The following is a 16,131-nucleotide window of genomic DNA, read 5'->3' on the forward strand; positions in this document are numbered from 1 at the left end:
GTATCATTTTCTGTTTGTTTGTTGGTTGGTTGGTTGATTGGTTAGGTATACAAGCGATTGAACACAGGACTTCACAGACGTTCCATGCTCTGTCACTAAGCTACAGCCCCTTTCTTTGTTTCTCATTTTGAGACAAAGTTATCTGACTTTGAATTTGCTCTGTAACCCAACGAGGCCTTGATTTTGTAATCCCCCTGCATCAGTCTTCATCCACCACAAGGCCCGGCTTGTATATAACTTTTCAAGGTGTTTTATGATATGTGCATGTTAGTGTAATATTTAGATAGTAGTACAAATTGACTTCCAAAAAAATATCTGTGTTGGAAATGCTGCTCAAAACCCTCCAAAAGGAAAGGATGCTTTCATATCAAAAATAAAATCTAGAAAATGAGGGATGGAGAGATGACTCAGCCAATAAAAATTAGGACAACCAAAAATGTCCAGGTTCTTCATCTAACATCTGGGATGCTCTGCCCTGGCCCCTTCATCCTTCTTCTCTGAGCTCTCACCTCTCTACCCACACATCAGCTAGCCTGGGAGACTGTGTGTCTGCATCCTCCCCATACGGGTTTTTAGCCTAATTATTTCTGTCTCTCCTCCACATAGCCCAGGCCTCCAGTTTCTTAGACCCCATTCCCAGACACCTTTGGAGATCTCCATTACCCAAGGTTTCTGTGCTATTTTGTTTCTGTCTCTCCCAAGCCCCAAAGTACTCCAGTGTGGGACTGGGCAACTACACACTGAAGGTCACATCTTCTGCTCAACATGTAAACTAGAGCTGAATCAAGTTTTAATGGATCAATTTGTTGTGTATGAAGTACTGAAGCAAAAATTCCAAAGCCCGAGATGTTTGCTGCCTGACTGTTGCCAGAAAAGCCTGGCTGCCCTGCCCTAGAGAAGAACTTAAGACACTCCCTTAGAGAACCACCACATCCCTCATCCTCTGACCAGGGCAAGCTCTCAGAGCAATTCTCTTGTCACTTTAGGTCTTGTATTTTGCATGCTACATTTGGTCTCCTGTATCCATATCCTTTGTGCTCCTGCCACATCTAGTAGATCATCCAGCATACTCACCAAAGACACTGGGTGTGTGGGCAAGAGTTAACAATGTTAAGGAAATGTGGACTAGGCATGCAATTTCCTCAATTACATGATCAGAGTTGAGCCTGGTGATAGCAGCAATGTCTTCTGAGGCCTGAGGAATTATTATTTTATTATTGCTATTGTTTTATGTGTATTTATGTTCATGAGAATAGAGGTCAGAAGACAGCTTGCAGAAGCCGGTTCTCTCCTTCTACCACATAGGTCCTAAGGATCGAAATCTGTCCACTAGGCTTGGCTGCACGTGGTGTCCCACCTCCCTGAGGAATATTGCTCCTTGCTTATGATAAGGTAGACTTTTCCAGATCAGGACAGGTGGACACATGGACTCAGGCAGGACAAGCCGAACACAGTTGTCCTTGATAAAAGATAGGTCCACACTAAGGAGAGTGTTGTTCTGTTTCCATCCTTATTTCATGTGTATCCTGAGTCTTGAGTATTAACCAGTTACGTGGACGTTTAGAAGCTGCCTGCATGATATGCGAGCCACAGCTGCACTGTGATTTGGGGAGCAGGTCATGGCTTTGTTTTGTGAGTGGAGCTATCAGTCCCATGGGAGCAGGGAGATGAAAGTTTGAGCTTGAGAAAGTCTGGCAGTCTGTGCTGCCCTTGGGAGATACTTAGAAAGCAGAATCCTCCCTCATTAAGCATCCCTCGTGATCCTGGTGATCAAGGTTTTGGTTTCAGGGGAAAGATTCGGCTACTTTTGTTTATGGTACTTATCAAGAAAATGATGCTTTTAAAAAACAAGAGTGTGTGTGTGTAGGGGGGGGGGTTGTTCATTTAAATTCTGAATCTATAACATTCATGAACTGGGGTCTAGGAAGGTGGCTCATTGGATAAAATGCTCGCCATGTAAGCATAAAGACCAGGATTCAAGTCCTCAGCATACATGGAAAACTCAGGCAGATGGGATGCATGCCTGTAATCCCAGCACTCTCTAGGCTGAGAAGGGGAGGGAGGGTTCTCTGCAGCCCAGCTTGCTAGACTAAAAGGCACGAGCTTTGGGTTAATCGACAGCTCTAGCTTTAGTACATAAGGTATACAAAGATCAAGGAATCCACTAGTTGTCAACTCTGGCCTCCACCTAAGTGTACAACCATGTGCACAGACACCATGTATGCCCACACATGTGATTATGCATACATACACCATACAGATACATGTAAAAATAGGTAAAAATAAAATTCATGAATTGCCAATATTAAAAACAACTAAAAGATTTAATGACTATATTTTTGAGACATCAATTCCTATTTAGTAAAACAGTTGTTTTATTTTATTTTAAATATTCAAGTCAATGAATACTGAGAAATGTATACAACTGTGTGGCCCACACTACACTACACGGGAAGTTTCTGCACACCCCCACCCTGCCTCAAAATTGTAGATTCACCTTGCCCTCTCCAGAACTCACAATCAATGGGATCTCACATGTGTGCCCACAATGCACCCAACCTTCTTTTCATGTATCCAGTGGATCAGTAATTTGCTCTCAAATGGTAGCCCACTGCATGAAGATATCAAAGACTCATTTATCCCTGCATCTCTTGGGATATTTGGCTTATTTCTATTTTGGGGCTGCTATGAAAGGGACTTTGTGAACGTTCACATAAGTATTTTCTTGTGGGCGTATGTATGTTCTCATTTCCCTAAAGGCAGGGACCGCTGGGTCGTAGGGTGGGATATGTTTTACTTTGTGAGAAAGCAAAAAATATTTTTCTAAAATATTCATGGCATTTTATATTTTCCCAAGCAACTGTATGAGATTTCTGGTTACTGAGTATCAGAGCAACCTTTAATGTCAGAGTTTTATTTTAGCTTTCCCTTGGGTGTGAAACGGTGTGTGATCGAGGTTTTATTTCTCACTTCCCCAATGGCTAATGATGTCGAACATATTTTAGTCTGCACAGTGGCTGTTTATATACCTTCTTTTGGAACATGTACCCGTATTGTGAGTGGAATTTAAGTGAATCACTTGAGTTCAGATTGTTGGGGAAAGCCATTGGCGGCTTTCTGCATGTGATTGCTTTTCCTTAGCAATGACTTCCCTGTTTATTTCATCATGAGGAACTTAATTTTGAGAAATTTTTGAATTTTTATAAAGTCCCCCAAACTGTTTTTTGATTAATGCTTCTATATCCAAGAAACTAATGCCTAAAAAAGGCATAGATTTACATTTAAATCTATTAATTTATTTTCTTTCTTTTTTGTATTTTTTTAAAAGAGAGCAAACTATCTTTTTTTTTCATTTTGCATACAAATCCAGTTCCCACTCCCTCTTCTCCTCCCATTCCCTCCACCTTTCTTCCAACTCCATTCCCCATCCACTCCTCAAAGATGGTAAGGCACATTGTTTTGGGGAAGGACCAAGGCCCTCCCTTCTGTATACAGGCTAAGCAAGGTATCTCTCCAAAGAGATACTCCAAAGAGGGCTCCAAAAGTTCAGTGTAAGCAGTAGGGTTAAATGCTGCTGCCACTGCCAGTGGCCCTGCAGTCTCCCCCAGCCATACAACTGTCACCCACATTCAGAGGGTCTAGCTTTGTCCTATGCTGGTTCCTTTCCTGTCCAGCTAGAGTTGGTGAGCTCCCATTAGCTCAGGTAAAGTGTTTCAGTGGGTGTCCCCATCTTGGTCTTGACCTCGTTGCTCATATTCTCACTCCTCCCACTCTTCAACTGGACTTTGAGAGGTTGGCTCAGTGCCCTGCTGCTGGTATCTACCTCTCTTTCCATCAGTTGCTGGATAAAGTTTCTGTGGTGATATTTAAGATATTCATCAATCTGACCAGAGGGCAAAGCCAGTTCTGGCACTCTCTCCACTATTGCTTAGGGTCTTAGCTAGGGTCATCTTTGTAAAGTCCTGGCAATTTCTCTAGTGCCAAGTTTCTTGCTAGCCCCATAATGGTCTCTCAATCAATTAATATCTTTCCTTGCTTTCCATCTCTGTTCTTCCTCCGTCTCAAATATCCTATTCCCTCAAGTTCTCCTCCCTCCTCCCCTCTCCCGTGCTCCTTCTCTTCTACCTTCCCTTCTCCCTCCACCCCCATGCTCACAATTTTGTCAGGAGATCTTATCTATTTCCCCTTTCCAGGAGGATCTATATATGTTTTTCTTAGGGTTCTCCTTGTTCCTTAGCTTCTCTAGGGCCATATTATACTTTGCTTTACAGCTAGAATCCACTCATGAGTGAGTACATACCATGTTCATCCTTCTGGGTCTGAGTTACCTCTCTCAGGATGTTTTTCCTAGTGCGATCCATTAGCCATCAGGGAAATGCAAATCAAAACGACTCCGAGATACCATCTTACACCAGTAAGAATGGCTAAGATCAAAAATACCAATAATAGTTTATTCTGGAGAGGATATGGAACACTCATTCATTGTTGGTGAGAATGCAAACTTGTACAGCCACTCTGGAAATCAGTATGATAATTTCTCAGAAAATTGGGAATATACATGTTCCTATTCCTTGTTTTTTGTTAACCACATTCAACTTAAATTTGTAAGCTACTTTAGGACATGTTTTATCTTCAACTTACAAAGACTAAAATGTTTTACAGCAATTTTCTCTGTGCTCACATAAAGGTTTTCTTCAAGTCTATTGAATAACTTTGGCAAATATTTCTTTAATGCTGTGGCACCCATGCAAATACAGCAAAGATTTTGAGACTCTTTCCATGAGCAGAGGGGTGTCACAAAAGCAGGAGGCGGCACACTATGAGTGCCCAGGTCTGCCTGGAGGTTCTAACCCTTATATCCGAGTCACCGACCTCTAATACCGTCCGACTTTCTCTTCCAGTATGAATACTTCAATGCCGTGCTGATCAACGAAAGGGACAAAGATGGGAACTTCTTGGAACTAGGAAAAGAATTCATCTTAGCCCCCAACGACCACTTTAATAATTTGCCTGTGAACATCAGTCTGAGTGACGTCCAGGTGCCAACGAACATGTACAACAAAGGTAAGACCCCTTGCTATTACTCCTATTAGAGGGCAAAGAGGAACACACACTAAGTATATCAACTATTGCAAGCATCCTCTGGTCAGGTCAAACATGAACCTGTCTGCCTGTATGCTCTCTTCTTCATGTGAATGTGCAGTTCAGCTGTCAGCAGGCCTTTTCTGTAAGTATCTTTGGCTCCGCCTGCCTTGCAGTTCCTGTTACAACTGATTAACTACTGTGTTAGTTGGAAGCATGCCTTGTTTCGTTTAACACCTTTATCTGCTAGATTACCCCACCTTAGTACACATGCTTACGATCCTTTCATTTTTCTTCTGTCCTTCCTTGATGGTGTTTAAGGATTGGGGAGCTTCTGTGGGTGGCTGAGGGGCAAGCCGTGTGCTGTCCTCTTCCCTTCCAGCATAGAGAAGTGTGGACATAACAAGGTTCCTTGTGTCCAGGCTTGACTCCCCCAAATCCATTCTTCATGTGGACACTGAGGTTATTTTCCCAATATTCCTGTCTGCCCATTTGAGCTGGAAATTCAGTGGCCGAGGATTGGGCACTGGCTTCCAATGTCGCTGACTAATCTCCTCCTTACACCGGCTTCCAGTGATGACTCCTCCCCTTAAGATTATGGTTCCTCCCCTCTCTGATGGAAATAATGATTGAGTGCAAGTTGGCTATGGTGACACACACATACAACTCCAGCACTTTGGAGGGAAAAGAAGCAGGAATATTTATTTCCTCTTCTAAGTCAACCTGGGCTACATAGTCAGAGGGTATAGGATGATATCGGTGTAGCTCTATGCACTAAACTGTCAAATTTGGGGAAATTACAAGCATATTAGCTTCCGGATTGCTCTGAATCACCAGTTGAGGGGCCTGGTCAACCATAAGCTTCCAACTCAAGCTCAAGAACATTTTTCTTGTGCCTGTGTCTTGTGACTGGACACTTACTAGCTCCCTTTCATAGTTTGCCTATTACTTGCCCTTCAGAGTTCAGGGAAGCAATTTCCATGTCATTAATTATTCTGACAGTTATTATGGAGCCCATAGTGAAGCAAACATAACCACCTTCTTCAGAGAAGTTGTAGTCTGCTAGTGAGATAACTGGAGACTGGGCATCACATTATAACTGCATCTCTGCAGAGTCATAGGACAGCAAAGTCCGGGGAATAGCCTTTCTTCCTCAATCCCCCTTTGAAAGGCGATAGCAATCTATACTGCCTTTAAAGAACTTGGGGTTGGGCCATGTCTGGGATCCTTAGGGCCCAAATGGAGAGTTTAACATTCCACATTGCCCGATAGAAGTTAGACCAGGATAGTAGTAATAGCCGACGAAGACTTACATGAAACTGCCTTTTTGTGTAGTGTAGTTAGCAGGAAAAGCCATTTCTAGCATTAAGTATGTTCTGAACAGAAGATGAAAAATGAACATGATTTTATAGAGTAATTTCAGACATGAAACAATCCAAAATAGTCTTTTAAAACATGACAGTGACTTCAAGGTTGCTTGAGCCGTCAGCACCATGATAGAGATTTAATTGCACCCTAGGATTTAAAGACCTAATTGGACCCTCTGATGGGAGTGGTGCAGAAGGGCTCGCACTGCCATTGCTCACACAGGCTTTCCAATAGCCTCGTGAAGACTGTAGGCAGAGTCCTGACAGTCTGAGAGTCTGAGGTATAGGAGTTAAATAGATTTAAGTCATCCTTGGCAGTCCTCTTGGGACCTGCCTGTCATCTCCTACCCAGGTTCAGCTGTCACCCTGCCAGGCTGTGGAAAGTGAACCAGGGTCGGCCATGGGCTATATCTTGTCTCAGCCAGGCAGGGAGTTACTGCCCATAGGAGAAAGAGGGGGACTTAAAGAAAATTCTTGACTCTACTCTAACTCAAACCAGCCTCCCAAAGTCTCTTTTCAAGCTGCAGAAATATATTTCATGTTTAGAAGGCCCCCCGCTTAGATCTGGTTATTGATGGCATGTACTCAGAACACAGGCTCTGGGCTTGGTTACTGGCTCTCACGTCCCTGGGGTGGAATCTTGCCTTTGACAAAAGGAACCAGCACATAGTTCTTCTCCCCCAGCAGGCTGAACCTGTGAGCACACGGCAGTGTTTGTTTGATGCTCCCTAGTCGCTGCTGTGTGCTTGCTTCTGTGCTGGGCAGAATTTCCCGCTCTAGGTAAAAGTGGCAGATAACACCAAAATGTCTCTCCTCTGCTTCCTGCTTCCTTAGCAACCAGGCCAGTGATTCTCCCTGTGGTTGCTGCTCTGTGGTTGCCATTCTCTTAGGTATAGAAGATACTGCACCTTCACCCGTGGTGATGGGTGTGTGGTCCCACGGGGGCTCCAAAGAGCTGGATTTTCTGGGCTCTTTAGACAAGCCTTTGAGTATTCTTAGGCTTTAGATATGGTCGATTCATTACTAACTATTCTTATCAGATCACTAGGGGCTGTGAGTCTGACTCTTGGAGACAGGAACATCTAGACCCTTAGAGCTTTAAGTGTCTTCCAGAAGTGAAGCACAGGGTAGAAGTGTCTATGCAGCTGCCAGCGATCTGGCAGGGGATTGGAAAACCCTGCACTCTTTGTTGAGTACCTTGTAGGCAGCTCCAACCTTTGACATTGCAGCACCATGCAATTTACAAAACTCACACCCAAGAAATCCACAGGGGAGTTATAAAAACAAACACAAATTAATTTCATAGGGTTTCACTAAGGTTTTGATTTTGCATTGGGCTACATTCATAGGTATCTTGGAGTGTATGAGGACCAAGGGATCACCAGTAGGGCACACTTTAAGAAGGTGAAAGCATGCAAGATTTATAAGCACATGCCACATATAGATGGAGACATACCTGTACATATTAGGTAATATGTGTGGGGCACTGTATACATATGTGCTTGCTCCAGTATGTGTGTGGAAAAAGATGCCCTGTTTTCCAAATCAACTCCATGGTTTCCATTTATCTCCTCTGTTTGCCCAGTGATAGCTCCTCCATCCCTTCCACATGCCTTTCTCTTCCTTTCAGCACTCACCATTAATTCCTACAACTCTTTCCTTCCCTCTCTCTGCTTCTCCGGTGCCCCATCCTTTAAAATCAGCTCCAGCATAGACTTCTTTGTTCCTCCAGACCTTGGTAGTGTGCGTGCCTCTGTGAGCATGCCTCTGTGAGCATGCCTCTGTGAGCATGTCTTTGTCCTGGGCCTGTGTTGCTTCTATGCCTTCATTCTTCCCTTGGACTCCTCTGAGGGCAGGGAAGAGTCAGCCTAGTGCCTCTTTGTCTTGACCCCCCCATTCAGGTTATTTGCTGATGTCCTAGTCAGCCAGAATTATGACATTCCATGGTTTTTCTAAGCAAGAGAGACATACTCTGGCTGACTCAAAAAGAAAAGATATTGGGTGGTTTACAAACTTTCTGCAAAAGAAAGAATGTTTAGAATAAGGTTGTGTGGAGTGGGAGCTGTGAGGGACAGGAGCTAGCTTCAGAACTGCCTGCTGAGACTCTCATGTCTCCATGACTAACCCCCCCACCACATCCATGACTATATACAAGTGTGCATCCAATTTTCTTCAGCCATGAGTTTGAGTGAATAATAATGTCATGCCTGAGGAGGCTTTGTTAAAAAGCATAGGTAAGGCTGTCTGGCACATGGTGGCCATGTAGTGCAAACGCTGTAATTTAAATGTACGTGTCCTTTAAAGTTCATGGTTAACACTTCGTCACAGGGTGAGTAGCATTAGGAAGTGGGTCTTTTGGAAGATACTGAGAAGCTAAACTCTGACAATGGGGTATAGTCCAAAGCTTTTCTATTGTCCCGCCCAATCCTGCAGCCACTTATAAAATAATCACTCAAAGACTTAATATTAATTAAAATTGTTTGGCTGATGGCTCAGGCTTATTACTGGCTAGCTCTTACATTTAAATTAACCAATTTCTATTCATCTTTGTATCTCCATGTGGCCCGTGGTTCACCATAGACTCTATGACATCTTTCTCCTCTGGCAGCTGCTAGTATCTCCCTTAACCCCACCTTCTTTTCCCTGTATCTCTGCTTTTATTTCCCAGCTAGCCATATTCTGCCCTGCCATAGGCCAAAGCAGTTTTATTACTCAACCAACAAAAGCAGCACATATTTTCAGCATGCGTAAGGACACCCCGCATCACTGGAAGAGTTTTGGTTAGTGGGGCTGGGGTGCTGAGCATGGGGGGTTGGGCTCTTGCAGATTCTGGTATAGTTCAAGACATGATCTGTTGAGTCTCAGAAGTCTAGTCAGGCATGGGAGGATGGGAGAGCCATCAGAAGCTCATGGAAGCCAGAAGGCTAGTTGACAACTTGGCCAGGAATAATTATGTCATGTACCCTGGGATGTATTCACCCTGAAGAAGACTGAAAAGGAAGAAGAGTCTGGGCCTTGCTTGGAGAACATCAAGGGAGAGGGATATGCATGACCCAGGACTAGAGGGAAATGATGGGACACCTAGGGGCCCGGAATCCCAGAGTTGCAAGTGCTATCTAGAACTAGTAAAATAAGGAGGCCAATACATTGCCCTGGATACGGTACACAGACGACAGATTCCTCCTGCAAGGAACAAATGAGTGAAGGGTACAACCAAAGACACAGTTGCACTTAATCCATGCACGGAAGAAGAGAAGGATCAGGAAGTGCCCAGTTTTGCTTCTTCCTCTCATTGCTCAGTCATGGAGGGGGATGACACTACCCAAGCCGAGCTGATGGGAAGGTGTGAATTGCAGGGTGTAGCCTAGGATAGTCCTTTATGTGCTGGACTTCCCAGAAACATACCAGTCAGACCAAGTATGGGCCATCAGACTATGCTGTGCTGCAAAATGACAAAAGAAGCTTCTGGAAGACCCAGCCCCGCTGTTGCAGAGTCAGAGGAATGGTTTGTCTGCTACAGTGCAGCAGGTTCTTCTAGACAGCGCAGAGGCAGAGCCAAGACCTAATGAGGCAGACTCCGTTCTTCTGCTCAGAAGACGAGTATGAGCTGTAGGACAGGCTGCGTCTCTGGTTTTACATCTGTCAGATGTCTCAACCTATTTTTCAAATGTTGAGTTTGATAAAATGCAAAATGCATTTTGCCAAGCACTTTCCCCCTTAATTACATGTGTATATCTTGAAGAAAATTTAATCCATATGTTTCTGATTTGTTTACACAGAAATCATTAAAATGTTGTTTACGAAGAACCATTTGATGTGCAAGAAGCCTCCACAAACCCTTTAAAAAGCTGTTTAAAGTTCCTTGCTTTTTTTTGCATGGGTGGGGGCAACATAGGAGGAAAGGGGGTTGCGGAACACCAGGGCTGACCTGGTAACATTAGAAATGAATTCCAACCCTAATGGTTTGTTTTCTCCTTGGGATTCTGAACCAAAGCCAGTGGAGGCTTGGCTCCTGCGTTCCTGCCTGTCTACTGGTTCCTCTAGAGTATATAAGTGAGGTCTATTGAATAGAATCCAGGGTCCAGATCAGAGAACAGAGCAAAGCAAAGCGTCAGTTCCAGAGAGAAACAGCCAGGATGCTCATCTCCCCAGCCTGGTAGCTGCTTGATTATTGCAGTCTCACCAAGGCCCCAGAACTAACTCTGACAAACCCTGTGGCTTGCATGGAGGGGTCAAGGTCAATCAACAACTCCTTCACACTTCCTGATGCAAATGCATCAACACAGACATTGGCCAGCATGTGTACACACATGCACATACACGTTTGTATTTTCTTGGAAGTGGTATTTTTGGAAGAAGGGTTTCACAGGGCCTTTTTTGCCTCTCAAAACTACAGGCTTGTATTTGGCATAGAGATTGCATGAGTCGATAAAAGGATGGATGGACGGACGGATGGATGGATGGATGGATGTCATGTAACCTCCCTCAGAGGTACATGGTCCCTGCTGCTTCTTGCTATCCATGTGTGTGGTCAGTCTATAAACATGACTCCTCCCAGTGTCTCAGTGACAGCAATTCCTTAGGTTATAAGCTGCAGTGGGGACTGCCATCCTCCAGGGAAATCTCTCCATCTCCTCTCTCTAGCACTGAGTCCAAGGACACTGCATGAGGCAAAAATTGGTGGGTTTACTCTAGCTACCAGTTACTACAGGTAGAGAATAGTTTATGTCCTTATCCAAGTCTTCTGTGACAAGGTTCCTATGTCCCTGGGCTACTTCTGCTCCAGCCACTGCCCTCTGGTGCTGTAGGAGGCTTGGGATAATGGTGGAACTGAACAAGTACTATTCATAGGCAGTTAGTAGCTTGGAGGACTGAGGAAAAGCTCTCAGCCTCTGAGGCTCTGTTTCCTCCTCTAGAAGGCTGAAAGTTCCTTGTAGTACTGAAGTAGGTGGGATTATAGCATCCAGCATAGTGCCTGGCACAGACGCACCTGCTGCTTCGTTTGTCTCTTTTAGATTTATTCTTTTTACCTTCGATGAATAGTAACTTCATTTCATTTTTAATTAGCATTTATGCAATATGTTTGAGCATGTTTCCCCTTCCCAGATCATATGCACCTTCCCACTGACCCAACTTTATGTTCTCTTTCTTCTCTTTTGAAACAGAACAAAAACCAAGAAACAAAAAATAAAAAAGCAAAAAGACAAAACCCAGTAAGATAAAAAAAAAATAGAAAGAAAAAAAGCCAAAATAGCGAAATGAATCAAAAGTTTCACAAAAATTCTGTTGAGTACATTTTGTGCTGGCCAACTCCTTCTGGACATGGGGCATGCCTACAGTGTGGTTCATACAGCCAGTGACACTCTATCAGAGAAAACTGATTTTCCCTTTGTGAGTGGAAATCAATTACAGATGACATCTAGGTTAGAGGTGGGGCCAGGTATCCTCTCCCTCCTCTCGGTACTGAAATCCTATCTGGCTTGAACCTGTGCTTGTGTGTGCTTTCATGGACTCTGTGAGTTTATATGTGTACCAGTCCTATTGTATGTAGGATATATGTTGCATGTAGAATATATGTTGTATGACCTTGGAGCCATCCATCACCGTTGGCTCTTACAAGCTTTCCACCTCTCCTTCCCTGCAGATCCCCGAGCACTGGTGGTGCTGATGGAGGACAGGGTATTGAAGACAACCCATTTAGGAATGAATGTTCAAAATATCCCAATCTCTGTGTATTGTCCAATTGTGGGTCTCTGTGTTTGTTCCCATCCACTGCAAGACGTTTTCTAATGTGAGTTGATTTGGCAATGATCTATGGTTATAGCGGTCTGTTGTTAGGAGTCATTTATTGCGATATTCCTTTAGCAGAATAGTAGTATTAGGTTTTCCCCCAGTCCCAAGGCTTATCCAGTTCCAGTTTCTTGACCTCTTTAGCAGTGTCAGGGATTGGGTTCAATCTCATCGGTTGAACCTTAAATTCAATAATAAAAAAAAATGGTTGGTTGTTCCATAACATTTGTGCAACTATGGTACCAGTTTATCTTGCAGGCAGGTCGCTGCTGTAGGTCAAAGGGTTTGTAACGGGTTGATATATCCATGATTGTGATCCAGCACCATGAATGCTAGTCAGTGGATAGGATTCTCTTTGACTCTACATTCCAACCTAGGCTGCAGACAGCTACCAACGGCAATGCTCCCATATTACCCTGTGCAAACCTGAAGAGAATGCTCACCTCCAGCACAGATGTCCCTTCCTAGTGTCACTGCTGGAAGGCTAAAGCTCAGTAGTAATTGTGAATCCAGAACACTGACCTTTTTAACAGGGTACCTTGCCCATCTTTGTCTTGGTCATGCTAGACTCTAGGACTCCAGTTTTCCTGAGCAGCCTTCAGGTCTGAATTGTCTGGGTTGCTTTCCCCCTCCCTATCTTCTGGAGAACTATTCTTTTCTAAGAGCCCAACTTCAGAGATGCTTCTTTGGCTATGACCCGTGCCTCCTCCCCAGAACTATTCTTTGGACCCCCTTGTATGTCTCTCAAGAGTTCTGAGCCCCCTCTCACCTTTTCTGTTCACTATATAATTTTCAGATTTTTTTTTTTTAACTTGAGTATCATTTCTTGAACTTGAACTTGGAGCTGTCCCTCCATCTCTTTGGGGATGTGTCAGAGGACCCAGATGACTAGTATTTGCCACAGAAATCACTGAATCCTCCTGGGAGCAGTCCTCTGGCCCCTTTGCCTGCTTGTTGGTCCTTTGTGATGTCTGTGTGTGAGTTTTACTTTCCTTTGTTTTGGAAGCTAGTGGTCTGAAAGTGTGGTCCTCGTGTGGTACTGTTCTCTGGGTTGTTTAATTCATCTTTTTAATCTCCCATGTTGAGAGATATGGAAATCAAATGGAGTCTTGCTGCTGGATAGAATCCAGGCCTAGGCTGGAGAAACTCTAAGAGGAAGGTTAGGGCAGGAAAGAATCTATGGCCACACAGCGATTGACAATGTTTTCTTCCATTTCCCCTGTCCTGATTCTGACATTCATGAAACATGACAATAACTGTAGAGAGTCCAAGTGCGTAATTGATTTATTTCACTTCTTAAAACATGACTTAAAATTTGAGTCATTCCTAGACGGCTTCAGCCAGGCACTTGCCGTTTGGACTATTTTGAATGACAGAGAAGAAATGGAGGCCCCTTTAACATCCTAGAAATAGCCACAGTGGGCGCTGCAGCTGGGGTGACAGGCGGGAAAGCAGATTCAGAATGCTCTCCCTGGTCCAGTTAAACTTGTTACCCACGTTATTCGTGTGCCTATGAAAGAGGAACTGTCTTGCTAAGGAAACACAAGTTGGCCTCTGGGATTTAACAAGCAATATGGAGACTCCAGGCTTTCTGGGTATCAGTGTCCAGAGTGTTTAACCCTGGGGCTTGCTCACAACCTGTGAAGTGTGTGTTATATCCCTTCCCTGGGATTCAGTGGGCCATTCTCACAGATGTGAACACCTGACTCTTGCTTGTGTATGTAATAGGCATTGCAATAGCACCTAGCTCTGGGAGTGGCCATGAGGGTTAAATGGAGCAGTGTCTCTGTTGTATTTCATGGCACTCAGTGAACAGAAAGGAGTGTGAGGCCAGCTTTGCAGGTGTTAGAGGCTGAGCTGCCTCTTCCTTAGGTGGCCTTGTCCCCATCTGCACATGCGCCCTGCATTCACTCGTTTTCCTTGGACTTACAGAAGCTCTTTGTGTAGAAGTTGACATGGCTTTCATTGATGTTATTGTCAATTGCACCGTGCATGGCTTGACATAGTAATGATCATTATTTTCTTGATTGGAACTCAGGGCTCTCTCACAGGGGTCTGGGGATTCGAACTGTTGTGTGGCACTGGCCTTGGCAGAGACATGAAGGAAATCTTTTCTAAATATTCTCCACAATCAATATGCAGTGTTTACCAACAAGAATGTCCTTGTAGACATGGTCGCTGTTCATTTTCTTCCTTTAGGTAGCACGTGGTGTTTATTGTGTGCCAGGCAAATGATTTAATGCACTGTCAACTTACACATAACTCAGTGATGCAGGAAATATAGTCTTGGTTTCCAGGTGAGAAAATAGAGGTTAAGAGGCTGGCTTTGAGTCACTCAGTAAGGTGGGCAAGTCATATGAACCCAGCATGGTGACTCAAGACTCCTCTAGGCACCCAGCTTCTCTGTCCTGTGCCCTGTCTGCCACCATTTCTATTACTCTAAGGCTCTGCCTGTGTTCAGCAAGCTGTGTCCTGTGTGTTTTCATGCACACTTCATATGTGCAGAAAATTTAAGTCTCTGTTTTGTCAAATTGTGCTATTTTCTTCCCAGCATGTGAAAATCCATCCGAAATGAAAAGTTCCCTTATTTTACATAAACACTTCCAATCTCCTCCCTTCATCAAATCCTGTTACAGCAGAAAATGTTCTAAAAAAGTAAAACAAATTCTGCATCACAGTACCAATAAGTACCAATTATTCATACATGCTGGAGACGAGACACTTCCACATTTAATCCTGCAAATCTCCACATCCAAATATCCACACAGGAGATGAGTGAGGAAGGAAGAAATGGTTTACAGTGCAGAAAAGGCACTTTGCATAGCCAGAGCATACACTGCCATGTGCTTAGGAGGTGTTGCAGTTTAAATGTGAAATGCCCTGCATAGGAGTATGTGTTTGAACATTTGGTGCCTAGCTATTGGAGCTGTTTGGAGAGACTGTGGAGTCACTGGGTATGGATGTTAGTGGTCAGTCACAGAGCAGAAGTGATGGAGGAAGGTCATTGGTTAATTAATAAAGAAATTGCTTGGCCCTGATAGGTTAGAACATAGGTGGGTGGAATAAACAGAACAGCATGCTGGGAGGAAGAGGAAGTGAGCTCATACGCTTTAGCTCTGCTCTCTGGGGCAGACACAATGAAGCTCTGACCCAGGATGGACATAGGCTAGAATCTTCCCAGTAAGTGCACCTCATGGTGCTACACACATGAATAGAAATGGGCCAAGCAGTGTTTATATGAATACAGTTTGTGTGTTGTTATTTTGGGGCATAAGCTAGCCAGGCGGGTGGCAGGAATGAGGCCCACAGCTCCTTCAACACAGAAGGGCTAGGGCTAGAAGGTTAGATAGATTGGCTGTACTTATGGCCCAGAATCTCCGTCTCCTGCTACATCAAGAGGTAAAGATTCCTAGTTAACACCCCTTGTCTCTGTGTCTGCCATGACTTTTCCTCCAGGATGAACTGTGCTCTCCTTCACATTGCCTGGTTCTCTCCCTTCGATTGCTTTATCCAGATATCTTACCACAGCAACAACAACATATCTGCTACAGAAAACTTATCCTGAGAAGTGGAGTCATTATTGTGATGAACCTGATCATGTGATTCAGAGGCTTTAGAACTGGCTGGCAGGAGGAATATGGAAGAGTTTGGTAGTACAAGCTAGAAAAGCCCTAGAATATTGTAGGCGGAACATAATGGGCCATTCTGGTGAAATTCTGTGAAAACAGAATACTAATAGAAATATAGATAATAAGGTTTTAGAAGGAAAGGAAGGGTGTGTCATTATAAAGGCAAAAGTCATTTATGCTACATTCTGGCAAAGTGTATGGCTATGTTTTATCTGTGTTCTGAAAATTAGGAGTATAAATTTTTTAAAAAGTGACTGATTTGT

General features: G+C 43.9%; 1 protein-coding gene across 2 annotated transcripts in view; it reads left to right on the top strand.

The window, feature by feature from the left end:
* Nucleotides 1-16,131, top strand: part of Cacna2d3 (calcium voltage-gated channel auxiliary subunit alpha2delta 3) — an 835,389-nt gene that overhangs the window by 332,118 nt on the left and 487,140 nt on the right. For both annotated transcript variants that reach the window (XM_041662952.1, XM_041662953.1), the window contains exon 5: nt 4,902-5,064. In XM_041662952.1, the coding sequence (XP_041518886.1) occupies nt 4,902-5,064 (163 nt within the window). The remainder of the gene's footprint in view (nt 1-4,901; nt 5,065-16,131) is intronic.

This window comes from Microtus oregoni, unplaced genomic scaffold, assembly GCF_018167655.1.
Source record: "Microtus oregoni isolate MIOR12 unplaced genomic scaffold, Mior012 000013F_ref0000133, whole genome shotgun sequence".
Lineage (NCBI taxonomy): Eukaryota > Metazoa > Chordata > Mammalia > Rodentia > Cricetidae > Microtus > Microtus oregoni.